A 12697-nucleotide genomic window follows, 5' to 3' on the forward strand; every position below is an offset into this window, starting at 1 on the left:
CAGGCCAGGCGGTGGTGGCGCACACCTTTAATCCCAGCACTCGGAGGCAGAGGCAGGCGGATCTCTAGGAGTTCGAGGCCAGCCTGGTCGACAAGAGCTAGTTCCGGGACCGGCACCAAAGCTACAGAGAAACCCTGTCTCAAAACACACACACACACACACACACACACACACACACACACACACACACCAAGAATAACCACAAATAACATAAAATATATTGGAGTAACTCTGAATAAGCAAGTGAAAGGCCTGTATGACAAGAACTTCAATTCTTTGAAGAAAGAAATTGGAGAAGATATCAGAAGATGGGAAGATCTCCCATCCTCATGGATGGGTAGGAATTAATATTTAAAAAATGATAGTCTTACCAAAAGCAGTCTATAGACTCAATGCAATCTCTATCAAATTCCAACAGACCTTGAAAGACAATACTCAACTTTATATAGAAAAACAAAAAGCAAAGATAACTAAAACAATCTTGTACAATAAAAGAACTGTTGTATGTATCAGCATCCCTGATCTCGAGCTCTACCACAGATATATAGTAATAAAAGCAGCAAGGTACTAGCATAAAAACAGACAGGTGGATCAATGGAATTGAATTGAAGATCCAGACATAAAACTACACATTTATGGATACTTGATTTTTGATTAAGAAGTAAATACTATACAATGAAGAAAAGAAAGCATTTACAATGAATGTTGCATAACAGCATGTCAGCATGTAGAAGAATGCAAATAGGTCCATATCTATCACCCTGCACAGAACTTAAGTCTCAACATAAATCCAGCTACACTGAACCTGATAGAAGAGAAAATGGGGAGCAGCCTTAAACACATTGGTACAGGAGACAACTTCTTGAAGAGAATACCAGTAGCACAGACACTCAGATCAACAATTAATAAATGGAACTTCATGAGACTGAAAAGTTTCTGAAAGGAATAGGACAAAATGGCAACCTACAGAATGGGAAAAGATCTTCATTAATTCCACATGCAACAAAGAAGGGTTGATCTCTAAAATATATAAAGAACTCAAGAAGCTAGTCATCAGAAAACAAGCAAACAGACAAATAAACAAACAAACAATCAAACAATCCAATTAAAAAATGGGGTACTGACCTAAATAGAGAATTCTCAACAGAAGACTCTCAAATGACAGAGAAACATTTAAATGTTCACCATCCTTAGCTGTCAGGGATATGCAAATCAAAATGATTCTTAGATTCCATCTTACACGTGTCAGAATGGCTAAGATCAGAACAAAAATGACAGCTTATGTTGGAAGGGATGTGGAACAAGGAGAACACTCCTCCGCTGCTGGTGGGAGTGGAAGCTTGTATAGTGACTTTGGAAATCAATACGGTAGTTGCTCAGAAAGTTGGGAATCAACCCAACTCAAGACCCAGCTATATCATTTCTGGGTATAGACCCAAAAAATGCTCTATCTTCCCACAAGGACACTTGCTCATCTATGTTTATAGCAGCTTTATTTGTAATTGCTAGACTGGAAACAACCTAGATGCCCTTCAACCAAATAATGGACAAAGGAAATGTGGTACATTTACACAGTGGAGTATTATCCAGTTTTTTTTTTTTTAAAAAAATGACATCAAGAAATTTGAACACAAATGGATAGAATTAGAAAAAAATCATCTTGAGTGAAATAATCCAGACCAAGAAAGACAAACATGGTATGTATTTACTCATAAGTATCTATTAACTGAAAAGTAAAGGATAACCATGTACAATCCATAGACCCAGAAAGGCTAGGTAATAAAGAGTGCAAAAGTGGGGGACACATGAATATCCATGGGAAGGGGAGATAGAGGATTTCTCCTGGTTGGACTGGGGGCTGGAGGGTATTGGAACTTGAGGGATTATGGTGAACGGTGACTACCCTGGTTATCATTGGAGAACCTTCATCCAATGATTGATGGAGGCAGATTCAGAGACCCAAGACCAAATACTGGGGAGAGGGATAAGGGGTTCTTGGAAACAGGGAGTCATGAACATCACAGGGAAAGCCACAGAAACTACTAGCCTGGACCATAGGAACTCAATATCCAAGGAAGGATCCGGCATGGGACTGAACTAGGTCCTCTGTGTATAAGTTACAGTTGTGTAGGTTGGTCTATATGTGGGAATCCCAGCAATGGGAGCAGGGGCTGTCGCAGGTGATTTTACTGGCTCTTGGGAACCTATTCCTCATACTGGATTGCCTTACCTAAATACCTAAATACCGGGGGATGGGGTGGGGTCGGGGGTGCTTAGTTTTATGGCAGCTTGGTAAGTATAATAGGAGGCCTGGCCCTTTCTGAGCAATTAAGGATGAGGAAGTGATGGAGGGGGTAGGTGAAATGGAGGAGGAGTAGGGTATGGGAGGAGAGGAGAAAAGGGAGGCTTCAGTCGGGATATAAATTAAATAAATAACTTAATAAAAATCAACGAAGGAGCAGACAGGTGTTTACTAAGTGAGAATAAATATTTTCTTCTTTTGTTGTTTTACCTTTGGTACAATGGTTGTATCTTAATCTAATACTATTACAACCATTAGTTGCAACTCCAGAGTTACTGGCCTGGTTCTCTAGCAGTGGACTGGCAGCTCAGACTGCAGTCAGGCAGGAATTCTGTTCTCGCAGGCACTGACCTTCCACTGCTGCTAAAGGTAGCTTTAACTAAATCTTGATCGTTGTAATCATGAATAAGACTCAAGATTCAAAAGCTGGAGTGAAAACCTGCAAGCTCAGAGAGGTTGAGTAGCAACTAGCTAACCTTCTCTCTTCGCTGGCGTGCATGGAAGACCATTGCTTCTGCTCCACCAAACCACAAACAGCTGTGCCACTCCAAACCCCATCCTACTACTTCCTGTCTCTATCTCTCTTGGATGCCCTCTGAGACTCTATGATTACTTTTTGCCATCTAGTTGCTAACACAGGCTCTTGACACAAGGTTAATTTTGCTTAATTAATGCAAATGCAAACTTAGGGTTCACAGTGTGATCAAATATCTCCCAACGCATTAAAAGAATGGGAAAGTCTGAGGCATAGGACTCAGCTTCTCTTCTGTGTGTTTTTTCTTTTGATGGTAGGTTGTTACTTGTGTTGAACTGGAAATGTTTGTGTTTACACTGGTAATATATTGATCCTATAGATTTATGTAAGGTTCTTTTTAACCAGCTTCCCTTGAAATTTTAATTACATGTCTCCTCATTTTTGACTGAACTATGTTACTGTGTGTGATAGTCATTTGACTTATATATGTGCTGTATGTATTACAAATTTCCCATAAACTTTAATTACTTTAAACAATAAAAGTTATTTTTGAAGGAAATTTAAAGTAAAATATTTTATATGTAGCCACATATTTGACATTTCCAGGTATCTGAATTTCCTCCTGCAGACTGACACTTTCATCTGCAAGGATTTTCTTCTCCTGTCTCATTTCTTGCAGTGCTTGGTGATAAGTGATTTCATCTTTCATTTGTTTGACAATTTCTTTGTTTCATTTCTGGAGGTATTTTTACCAGATATATAATAGCAGATTGACAATTGTTTTCTTTCAGAATTTTAAAGATGTCATTTAATTGTCTCCTCATTTCCATTTCTTTTGTAATAAAATGAGTTGATCTCTTTTCAGCTCCTTAGAAATCACTGAATGTCTTGTCTCTGCCTGTTACAAAGTTCTTTTTATTAATCTAATTTTCAGCTATTTGACTATGGTATACATAATATACAAAAATACATTTTATATTCACTTTTATTGCATGTGTGAGTTTTCTTTAACTTATCTTGTTTTCTGGTTCATCAAATTTGTTGGATGGAAGCTTTTAATTTAGTACTTAAAATTATTTTTCTACCTAATTTTTAGTTCATGTTTTGGAACTGTGAGTACACATGTACTGGATTTGTTTAACATTGTCCTAGAACTTAGGTTTCTGTGTTTTTTTTTTAAAAATTAGTTTTCTCATCTGAAATTAGCATAGATGATTTCTATTAATTCTGTCTTTGATTTCATTGATACTTTTTGTGACTTTACCAGGTCTGATATTAAGTCAATTTACTGTTTTCCTAACTTCCCATAAAAAGTTTCAATTTTGCAATTTTCATTGATATTTTGTTGCCTCTAATACTCTGTTGGAATGTATTATTTGTTAGCTTTTTTCCCTTTTATGTAAACTAAAAAGGTAATTTGAGTTGTTATTTTAAAGTTCTTACCTTTAATCCCAGGTTATACTGCTCTGCATTAACTGAATATATTTTTACTTTTGGACCCTGGACCAATTTCTATCACTTCACTGTATTTGTAGTAAGCTTCCACTTTCTGACATTGAAGATTTGGGTATGTTTAAGGACCCAGGGCTCTGCCCTCCCCCATTATTATAATTGTGAACTGTCAGAGGAATTGTTTCTAGAAAGCAAACACGCAATTCTACAGGAAAAACAAACATTTCTGCTCCCTCGGGGAGTGGAACTCTGAGGAAATGGTCTTGGGGGAGCTTCGGTCTTCTTAAGCAGGCCACTGAGATCTGCACACCAGAACGACACTCTTACTCTGTTATTCACAGAGCAGGAGCTGTCCTCTTGGAAGCTGCAAGGCTATTGGATAAACAACAGTTGTAAGTCAGGGTTCTCAATACAGAGTGGATTATCAATACAAGATAAACCAAAGATTCTGAGCTTTGGCCCTGGAAAGGAGAAGGCCTAGAGCTGTAAACCGTTGTCTTCTGTCACCAGGACTTTATCTCTCCCCCAGAACAATTCTGAGTAGAGACAGCAGGCAGAACATCTATCACTCCTGTGAGTAAAGGAAGTCCATACCTGTGTGATCCTGACCAGCTGTGAAACACAAGTTAGGAATGAGCTTGTATGATACTGCCAGAGCTCCCCTTCTGTCTGAGGTCTGGAGGGTTTGTGAGATTGAAAGTTCTGTGTGTCAGTCTGTATTGTCTAGATTGCTGTATGGTGACATCTTCTTAGAGCGTTTCACAATACTGCTGAACGAGTGTTAGCCTAGAACATTATTACTAAAACTACGTGCAGTTGAGATAAGAGGCGCTGTGAAACCATATTTCAACTTGTTCCTATATAGTGCTGACCCACAGTCAGGATGTCTTCTGCCTGTTAGGATTCATTGCAGGGTTGAGGTCCAGGTTTCAGTGACTGGTGTAGAGGCTGGAGACAAGAGAGCATTGTTAAAGGCCTGACTTGTGAGTCTAAACGATATCCCCAGTGCCTGCACTCATCCTGGAGGATAAGTGGAGCCCTTTACTCTGCTCTGGAAGTTAGAGTCACTTACTTGGTAGTTCACGACTACCCACTTTAAAGAGCTTAAACCTTCTTACCAGAGTTCACTTCTTTAGATTCCATTTTCATGAAGGGTACTTGGCTTTGTGAGGATGGTGACGATGTTCCTTTTTCTCTTTGTCATACAGGCCTTGCTCCTGAGAAGAATGGCTGCCAAGAATTCCTCTGTGACAGAGTTCACCCTTGCAGGCCTGACAGACCAGCCAGGACTCCTCATGCCCCTCCTCTTCCTGTTCCTGGCTTTCTACATGGTCACCATGGTGGGGAACCTGGGCTTGATCTCCCTGATAGGGCTGAACCCTCACTTGCACACCCCCATGTACTTCTTTCTCTTCAATCTTTCCTTAATAGATTCCTGTTACTCCTCCACCATCATCCCCAAAATGCTGGTGAGTTTTATCTCAAAGAAGAACACCATCTCATACTTGGGGTGTATGACACAACTGTTTTTCTTCTGTTTCTTTGTTTTCTCTGAGTCTTTCATTCTGTCAGCCATGGCATATGACCGTTATGTTGCCATCTGCAACCCCATGATGTACACAGTCACCATGTCTCCCCAGGTGTATGTCCTCCTTTTACTAGGTGTGTATGGGATGGGCTTCTCTGGAGGCATGGCCCATACAGGAAACATATTGAATCTGACCTTCTGTGCTGACAACCTTGTCAATCACTTCATGTGTGATATCCTTCCCCTTCTGGAGCTGTCCTGCAACAGCACCTTCACAAATGAGCTGGTAGTCTTCATTGTGGTGGCCTTTGGTATTGGCGTGCCCATTATCAGCATCTTCATTTCTTATGCCCTCATCCTCTCTAGCATCCTTCGCATGCATTCCACAGAGGGCAGGTCCAAGGCCTTTGGAACCTGCAGCTCCCACATAATTGTAGTTTGTCTTTTCTTTGGTTCTGGGGCTTTTGCATACCTCAAACCACCTTCCATATTACCCCTTGACCAAGGAAAAGTGTCTTCCTTGTTCTATACCATTGTAGTACCAATGCTGAACCCTCTGATCTATAGCCTGAGAAATAAGGATGTCCAAGTTGCTCTGAGGAAAACCTTTGTCAGCAGAGTATTCTCTTAACAGAGGAGCAGTGTCATGAGCTGCAGGTGTGTGTTTGTTCAGTGAGCAGTATTCACATGGGAAGATCTGTGTTTGAATAAGAAGACACAAGGTTGCAACTGGGCTTTAAGGTGTAGTTGTTTTTTTTTTTCCTTCTTGCACAAGTAAAGAAGTTTATGGCATTAGGGAGTGAACCTAGGACTTTACGGATGCTTGTCAATTTTTCACCAATGTGCTACATTAGACTATTAATGGGATTTCAAATCTTACATTTGAACAAGGTTTTAACAGAGCTCTAGTCTTCCTTACCCTTGTTCTGCCTTTATTCCTCCAATATTTCTATTTCTTTTCTTAAACGAGAAAGTATACTTCTATATTGAAAATGCAGAAATATATAATTAGGTGTTATTTCTTTTTCCTTCATAATTTTTCTTTGTAACTAAAAGCACTGAGCAAAATAGCAATTTCCTCTAATGCTACAACAGTCAGAGTTCCCAGCTTGTTTCTCAACATGCCAGACTCCGCCGTTCATCAAATTTTTAAGTTTCTGTGAGCTTTTCTTATAATCACAGACTATTTATTAACATTATTAATTCTTTATTTTTAATTAATTAATTAATTTATTATTTTGCTTTTTTTGAGACAGGTTTTTTTCTGTAGCTTAGGAGTCTGTTCTGAAACTCACTATGCTGACCTGTAGGTATCAGGATACCTGTAGACAGTCAAGTACACTTTCCAGGCTTACTGATGTTTGTAGGATTAGTGCTTGTATTTCTGAAACAGTGAAGTGTGTAGGAGCGAGGAAGAGTGTGTGGCTTTCCATTCACCTAGATGGGTCAGAAAGGAGGAAGCAATGCTTCCCTCCATCCTGTGCTGGAGGAAGGGATGGTTGGAGAGTAATGAAGCATGCCTGGGAAGTGTGCTAAGCTAGCTACACACCCAGGAGGGAGAGTCAGAACCCCAACTCTTGCATAACCCACTTTGTCTTTGGAGAGGTTGTGGATTTGCTGAGTTAGAATCTGAAGCAGCAAATATTGCTGTTGGTGTGGCTTGGGTTTCTGAGAAGAACAAAGAGCATGAAGACAGAAGGAAAGGACATGGCAGTGACCCAGCGCCTGCCACGTGGAGGACAGTCTGACACCTCATTTAGGTGGCATGATCAGAATCCTGGACTGGGAGGAAACTGTTTCCCAAGAGGACAGGCTAGTTAAAGCTGGGCTCAACACTCTGTAAAGGCCACCCATATGTAACCCAGAATAAGTCTATTTCTGTCTGTCTGTCTGTCTGTCTGTCTGTCTGTCTGTCTGTCTCCATGCCCACTTCTATCTCTTTCTTTGTGTATGAAATTCCCTCTCTCCTGTCACAGGCTGGGCTTAAACTCCTGATCTTCCTGCTTAAAGATTCTTGCATGGGAGAGAGATGTGCCCCTGTGTCCAGTGTAGAATAAAGCTTTCTTTTTAAAGCAGCAAGGGGTTATTACACATATGCCGAAATTATACTAGTTTTCTTTGTAGAACTTGTTCATTAATAAAATGTACATATTATTTTTAAGGCCATCCACAACACTGATTTCTTAAGCCTATATTTTTTCTGCCTGTTGGGGAAATTCTTGCCCAACCCTGACACAAATTATAAAATTTCCATAAGAAGAAGTTCACACCTGATGCAACTTGCAGGAGTTGTTCGAGGTATTAAGAGTCTGCTGTGTAAAACAAATTCATCAGGGGAGGACTCCTGATATAAAAGTAGAGAGACCACCAGTAGGGAGACATTGTTCAACTGTAGCCTTGGCCTGGTTATAGTGGTGAGCAGCTACAGCTGGAAACTTGTAGTTGTTTGGGAGAGGGAAGAATATTAAGATATATCCCCTTGGCATGGAGTTCATCTACCCAGGCATTGGAGCCTCTGAGAGCATGACCACATTCTCTTCCCTGACTTGAGGTTTTTATGAGACTGCTATCCTCTTCTATTCTCATCATTTCTAGTACTTCATCATCAAACGTTGTAGGGAGTTAAGTTAAAATGACTGAGAAAATAATTTAAATCATTAAATCACAACTGGTAGATTAAAAACACAGGTGATAACTCATGCTGTAGAGGATATTAAGCAAGGGCTGGAAATGGGAGCTGGAAAAAAAGGATGGATGGATATGGACATTTGGGACATGGTATAGAAACCTAGTGCAGTGGAAGCTTCCTGGAATCTAAGAAGGTGATCCTGATGAGGACTCCTAGTATTGGGGATACAGAGTCTCAGCTGACCATTTCTTGGAATTAGGCAAGGCTTCCAAGGAGGGGTCTACGTTGCATTCAATTGAATTGTTGGCCAGCGGAATCCCATGGAAATCCCTATACAACTCAGGCTGATGTAAAGTCAAAATGACTATACAAAATGACAATGGGGCCCAACTACTTCCAAGAACATTCACAGCTTGTTAAACATGTAGGCACCAGCTCAACTTCTCCATGGTCTATTCTTTTTGGTGCAGGAAAGCACTCTTAAGAGTAGCAGAATGTAGATACAAACCCAGACACAAAACCTTTGACGTACAACGTATACTGTATGCAAAACTTGCTAGAGTAATGATGGCAAAAAAATTGTGACAGTTTCCAGCAAGTGTCTGATTTGGCTTAAGGTCTACTGGTGTGGGAGGTCCTATATTGTTTGTAAATGTTTCTTTACATTTAATGGGGGATGTGCTATAGAGATTTGCATTGGTATGATCTTGGTTTATTGACACAAATTTAAGGTCAATTTTGATATATATATATATATATATACATATATACACATATATATGGCATTTTAATTAAGGTATTGAGTTTGTCCAGCTCGTTAAAAATGTATAATTAAGAAATATAGGTTAATAGATAATCATCTATAATAGTCAAGCTTGTAGTCATGTTAGTTAGATTTTCTAGACATATACAGATCTATTTCCGTTAGGTAGTTACTTTTCAAATCTTTCGGAGACCTTCAGAATATGGTATTTAAAATGTTTTAATAACTTAGGACTTTTAATAGCAATGAGACACATCTGCTCCTGGAAGCACCAATTACTTCAAAAGGAAGATGGGCATCGAAGATTCCTTATGTAGTTTACTAGCAATTTGGGCAAGAAACTGCTCTTTCCTGGACTGCTTGATGTTATGCTGTATGAGCTGGACATGCAGGACTCACAGAAAAATGATTGCTGAAGTTGCATAAAGAAGATGAGACCATCCTTTAGGGTTCCTGTTTCATGAAAGAGTCTGCCAGACATTCTCCAGGACACAGAAGAAAGTGACTGACAAACTGCCAATATAGGCAGAGCACTCTTTAAAATTTCCTGCTTCATGGAAAAGTTTCTCGGATACTATGGGCCAGCATGCTGAAGATGGATCCCCCAGTGGTTCAGAAGGACTTTGGGTGACTGTCCAGGCAGCAAGATTTCTCTGTCAATTCTAGAGTTCTGGTTGTAGCTTACAATGCACTTCCTGTTTACTTAGGTAATGTTATATAATTCTGGAATCTTTGATAGAGTTGAAGAATTTATAGTTGTATTTATAGTTTTCCTTAGTTATGATAAGAGATAAAGTAGATACAAATATTGTAACTGCAAATTTTGCTTGATATGTTTTGTTATATTTAATTTTACTGTGTTAAAGTTATAACCTTCCTTTTTATTAAAACAGAAAAGAGGAAATGGTGTGAGAGGTCCTTCTGTATATGTGTTACTTTTATTATTTAAGGAATAAAGAAACTGCCTTGGCCTGTTGGTATTGCAGAGTAGAACTAGGTGGGAAATCTATACTGAATGCTGGGAGAAAGAAGGTAGAGTCAGTGAGAAGCCATGTAGCCCCACCAGAGACAGACGCTGGATGGAACTTTACATGGTAAGCCACAGCCGTGTGGCGATACACAGATTAATAGAAATGGGTTAAATTAAGATGTACGAGTTAACCAATAAGAAGCTAAAGCTAATGAGTCAAGCAGTGATTTAATTAATACAGTTTCTGTGTGATTATTTTGGGAGTCTGGGCTCCTGGAAAATGAATAAGCAGGCTCCTACAGCAGCCTACTACATGAGAAGGAACCCATACCTACCACTTCTTGGGTAATCAAGAACAAGAGACTAGATAGCCCAAAGCCCTAGCATAAAACCATATAAGACTGGTCAAAAAACCCAACCCAACTGAAACCAAACAAAACCAAAACAAGAAAATGATTCCTAATGCTATTCTTTTATAACTTATAGGTCAGGACCTTATGTCATCATCATCAGAGATCATCAGAGAGAGAGAGAGACAGAGAAACTTCCTCCAGCAGTATATGGGAATGGATGCAGAGATCCACAGCTAGACATTCTGCAGATAGAAAGTCTAAATTGGATGTCACCATCAAATCTCTCTCCTCAGACCTCAGGGAATCCTGTGGAGGAGAAGGCAGAAACAGTGTAAGAGTCAGAGGGGATGGAAGACACTAAGAGAATATGACCCTCTGAATCAACTAATCAAGGCTCATCTGAGCTCACAGTCTGAAGCCACAAGCACATAGCCTACATGGGTTTACACCAGATCTTCTGGTGTAGCAGCAAGCACCGTGCCTACACAGGGCTACACTAGATCCTCTGGATATATATCATAGCTATTAACTTAGCATTCTTATGGGCATCCTGATTTTGATAACAAGTAGGTCTCTGACTATTTGCCTGCTCTTGGTACTCTTTTCCTCCAGATGGTTTGCTGTGTCTAACTTTAATATGAAAGTTTTTTTCTTCATCCTTTTACATTTTATTTTATAATATTTGGGTGTTCTCTCTCAGAAGCCCGTTCTTTTCTAATGAGATGCAGAAAGGACGTGGATCTGGAAGGCAAGAGGGTGAGGAGGAAGCGGAAGGATTGGAGGGAGAGGAAATTACAATCAGGATATATTATATGAGAAAAGAATCTATTTTCAATAAAAAAGAAATTAAAAAACAAAACAAAACAACAGCAAAAACTCAAATGCCTTGTACTTCTGTCTCCCAACAATAGGTTGCCTGCTGATGGACCGGCTCACTGAGTTCAGGGCAGATCAGGGCATGCTGCACAACAGTTCCTAGCCAACCAACCATCCTAACTCTTTTCAAACCAACCAAGCCCAAATTAGGGGAAGACAATTCTTCAAAGACTTTGAGAACTCTAGACCTCTGGCTTCCTGAGTGACTTATCTGCTTCAGCGAGCCTGCTGTGTGTATATTTCCTCACCCCAATACACACCTTTCTTGAAGAGTTGATTCTGTCATGGAAGTTCAAGTTTTCTCTTGTGCTATCTGTTGCACTAGGGATTTCCTGTCCTTTAATTTTTAATTGGCAGATAAAGCAACCCTGATCAAAACCCTTACACTGCATTACTGACATGAGTGTATTGGTCAATGTGGCTCTGTAATACAGGGAGTCATTCAAGCCTGCTACCATGGAAATTGATTGCTTAGGGCTCTATGTGCTGAGGTTGCTGCCTTGGGTCTGCTCTGGCAGAGGTCCCTGTCTTGGGCCAGGTCCGCAGAGGTCTCTGTCTCTGGCCTATTCACTTACAGATTCCAGACTCAATGTTGGGACTCTGGCTCCAGCCTATTTCCTCAGCTGTCACTCACTTTTACCTGTTCCTGTGGAGTTTGCTGCCTCAGGACTGTTCAGACAGAGGTCGTTGGCTCAGACTTGTTTCAGTAGATGTCCTAGATTTATTCTTGTGTGTGTATGTGTGTGTGTGTGTGTGTGTATGTGTGACTATTGTGAATGATAGAGTTTAGTATAGCTGATTTCTATTAATTCTGTCTTTGATTTCACTGATAGTTTACCATAGTATGATATTAAGTAAATTCACTCAATTCCTATCTTCCAAAAAAAAGTTTCAATTTTGAAATTTTCATTGGTATTTTGTTTCCTCTTATACTCTGTTGGAATGTACTATTTGTTAGCTTTTTTCCCTTTTATGTAAACTAAGAATGTAATTTTTTTTTCTTTCTTTTTTTTTTATTGAGAATAAGAAAAAAAAGTTTCCGCCTCCTCCCAGCCTCCCATTTCCCTCCCCCTCCCCCCAATCTTCTCCCCCTCCCCCCTCTCTTCTCCCCCTCCCCCCAATCTTCTCCCCCTCCCCCCTCTCTTCTCCCCCTCCCCCCACTCCTCTCACCCCCCCTCTCCTATCCAAAGAGCAGTCATGGTTCCCTGCCCTGTGGAAAGTCCAAGGTCCTCCCCCCTACGTCCATGTCTAGGAAGGTGAACGTCCAAACTGGCTAGGCTCCCACCAAGCCAGAACATGAAGTAGGATCAAAACCCCTTGTCATTGACCTTGGCTTCTCATCAGTCCTC

General features: G+C 40.2%; 1 protein-coding gene across 1 annotated transcript; it reads left to right on the plus strand.

The window, feature by feature from the left end:
- The first annotated feature begins 5446 nt into the window (after positions 1 to 5446).
- LOC126490634 (olfactory receptor 8B12-like) lies at positions 5447 to 6388 on the plus strand. The gene has a single exon (XM_050125704.1). The coding sequence runs from the start codon at positions 5456 to 5458 to the stop codon at positions 6386 to 6388; it is 933 nt and encodes a 310-aa protein (XP_049981661.1). The 5' UTR covers positions 5447 to 5455.
- The last annotated feature ends 6309 nt before the right edge of the window (positions 6389 to 12697 follow it).

This window comes from Alexandromys fortis, unplaced genomic scaffold, assembly GCF_014885135.2.
Source record: "Alexandromys fortis isolate MF-2015 unplaced genomic scaffold, M_Fortis_MF-2015_v1.1 scaffold_253, whole genome shotgun sequence".
In the NCBI taxonomy this organism is placed as follows: Eukaryota; Metazoa; Chordata; class Mammalia; order Rodentia; family Cricetidae; genus Alexandromys; species Alexandromys fortis.

What these genes read in the sequence shown, in the direction of transcription:
- LOC126490634 (XM_050125704.1), top strand. Translation starts at nt 5,456, where the DNA reads ATGGCTGCCAAGAATTCCTCTGTGACAGAGTTCACCCTTGCAGGCCTG.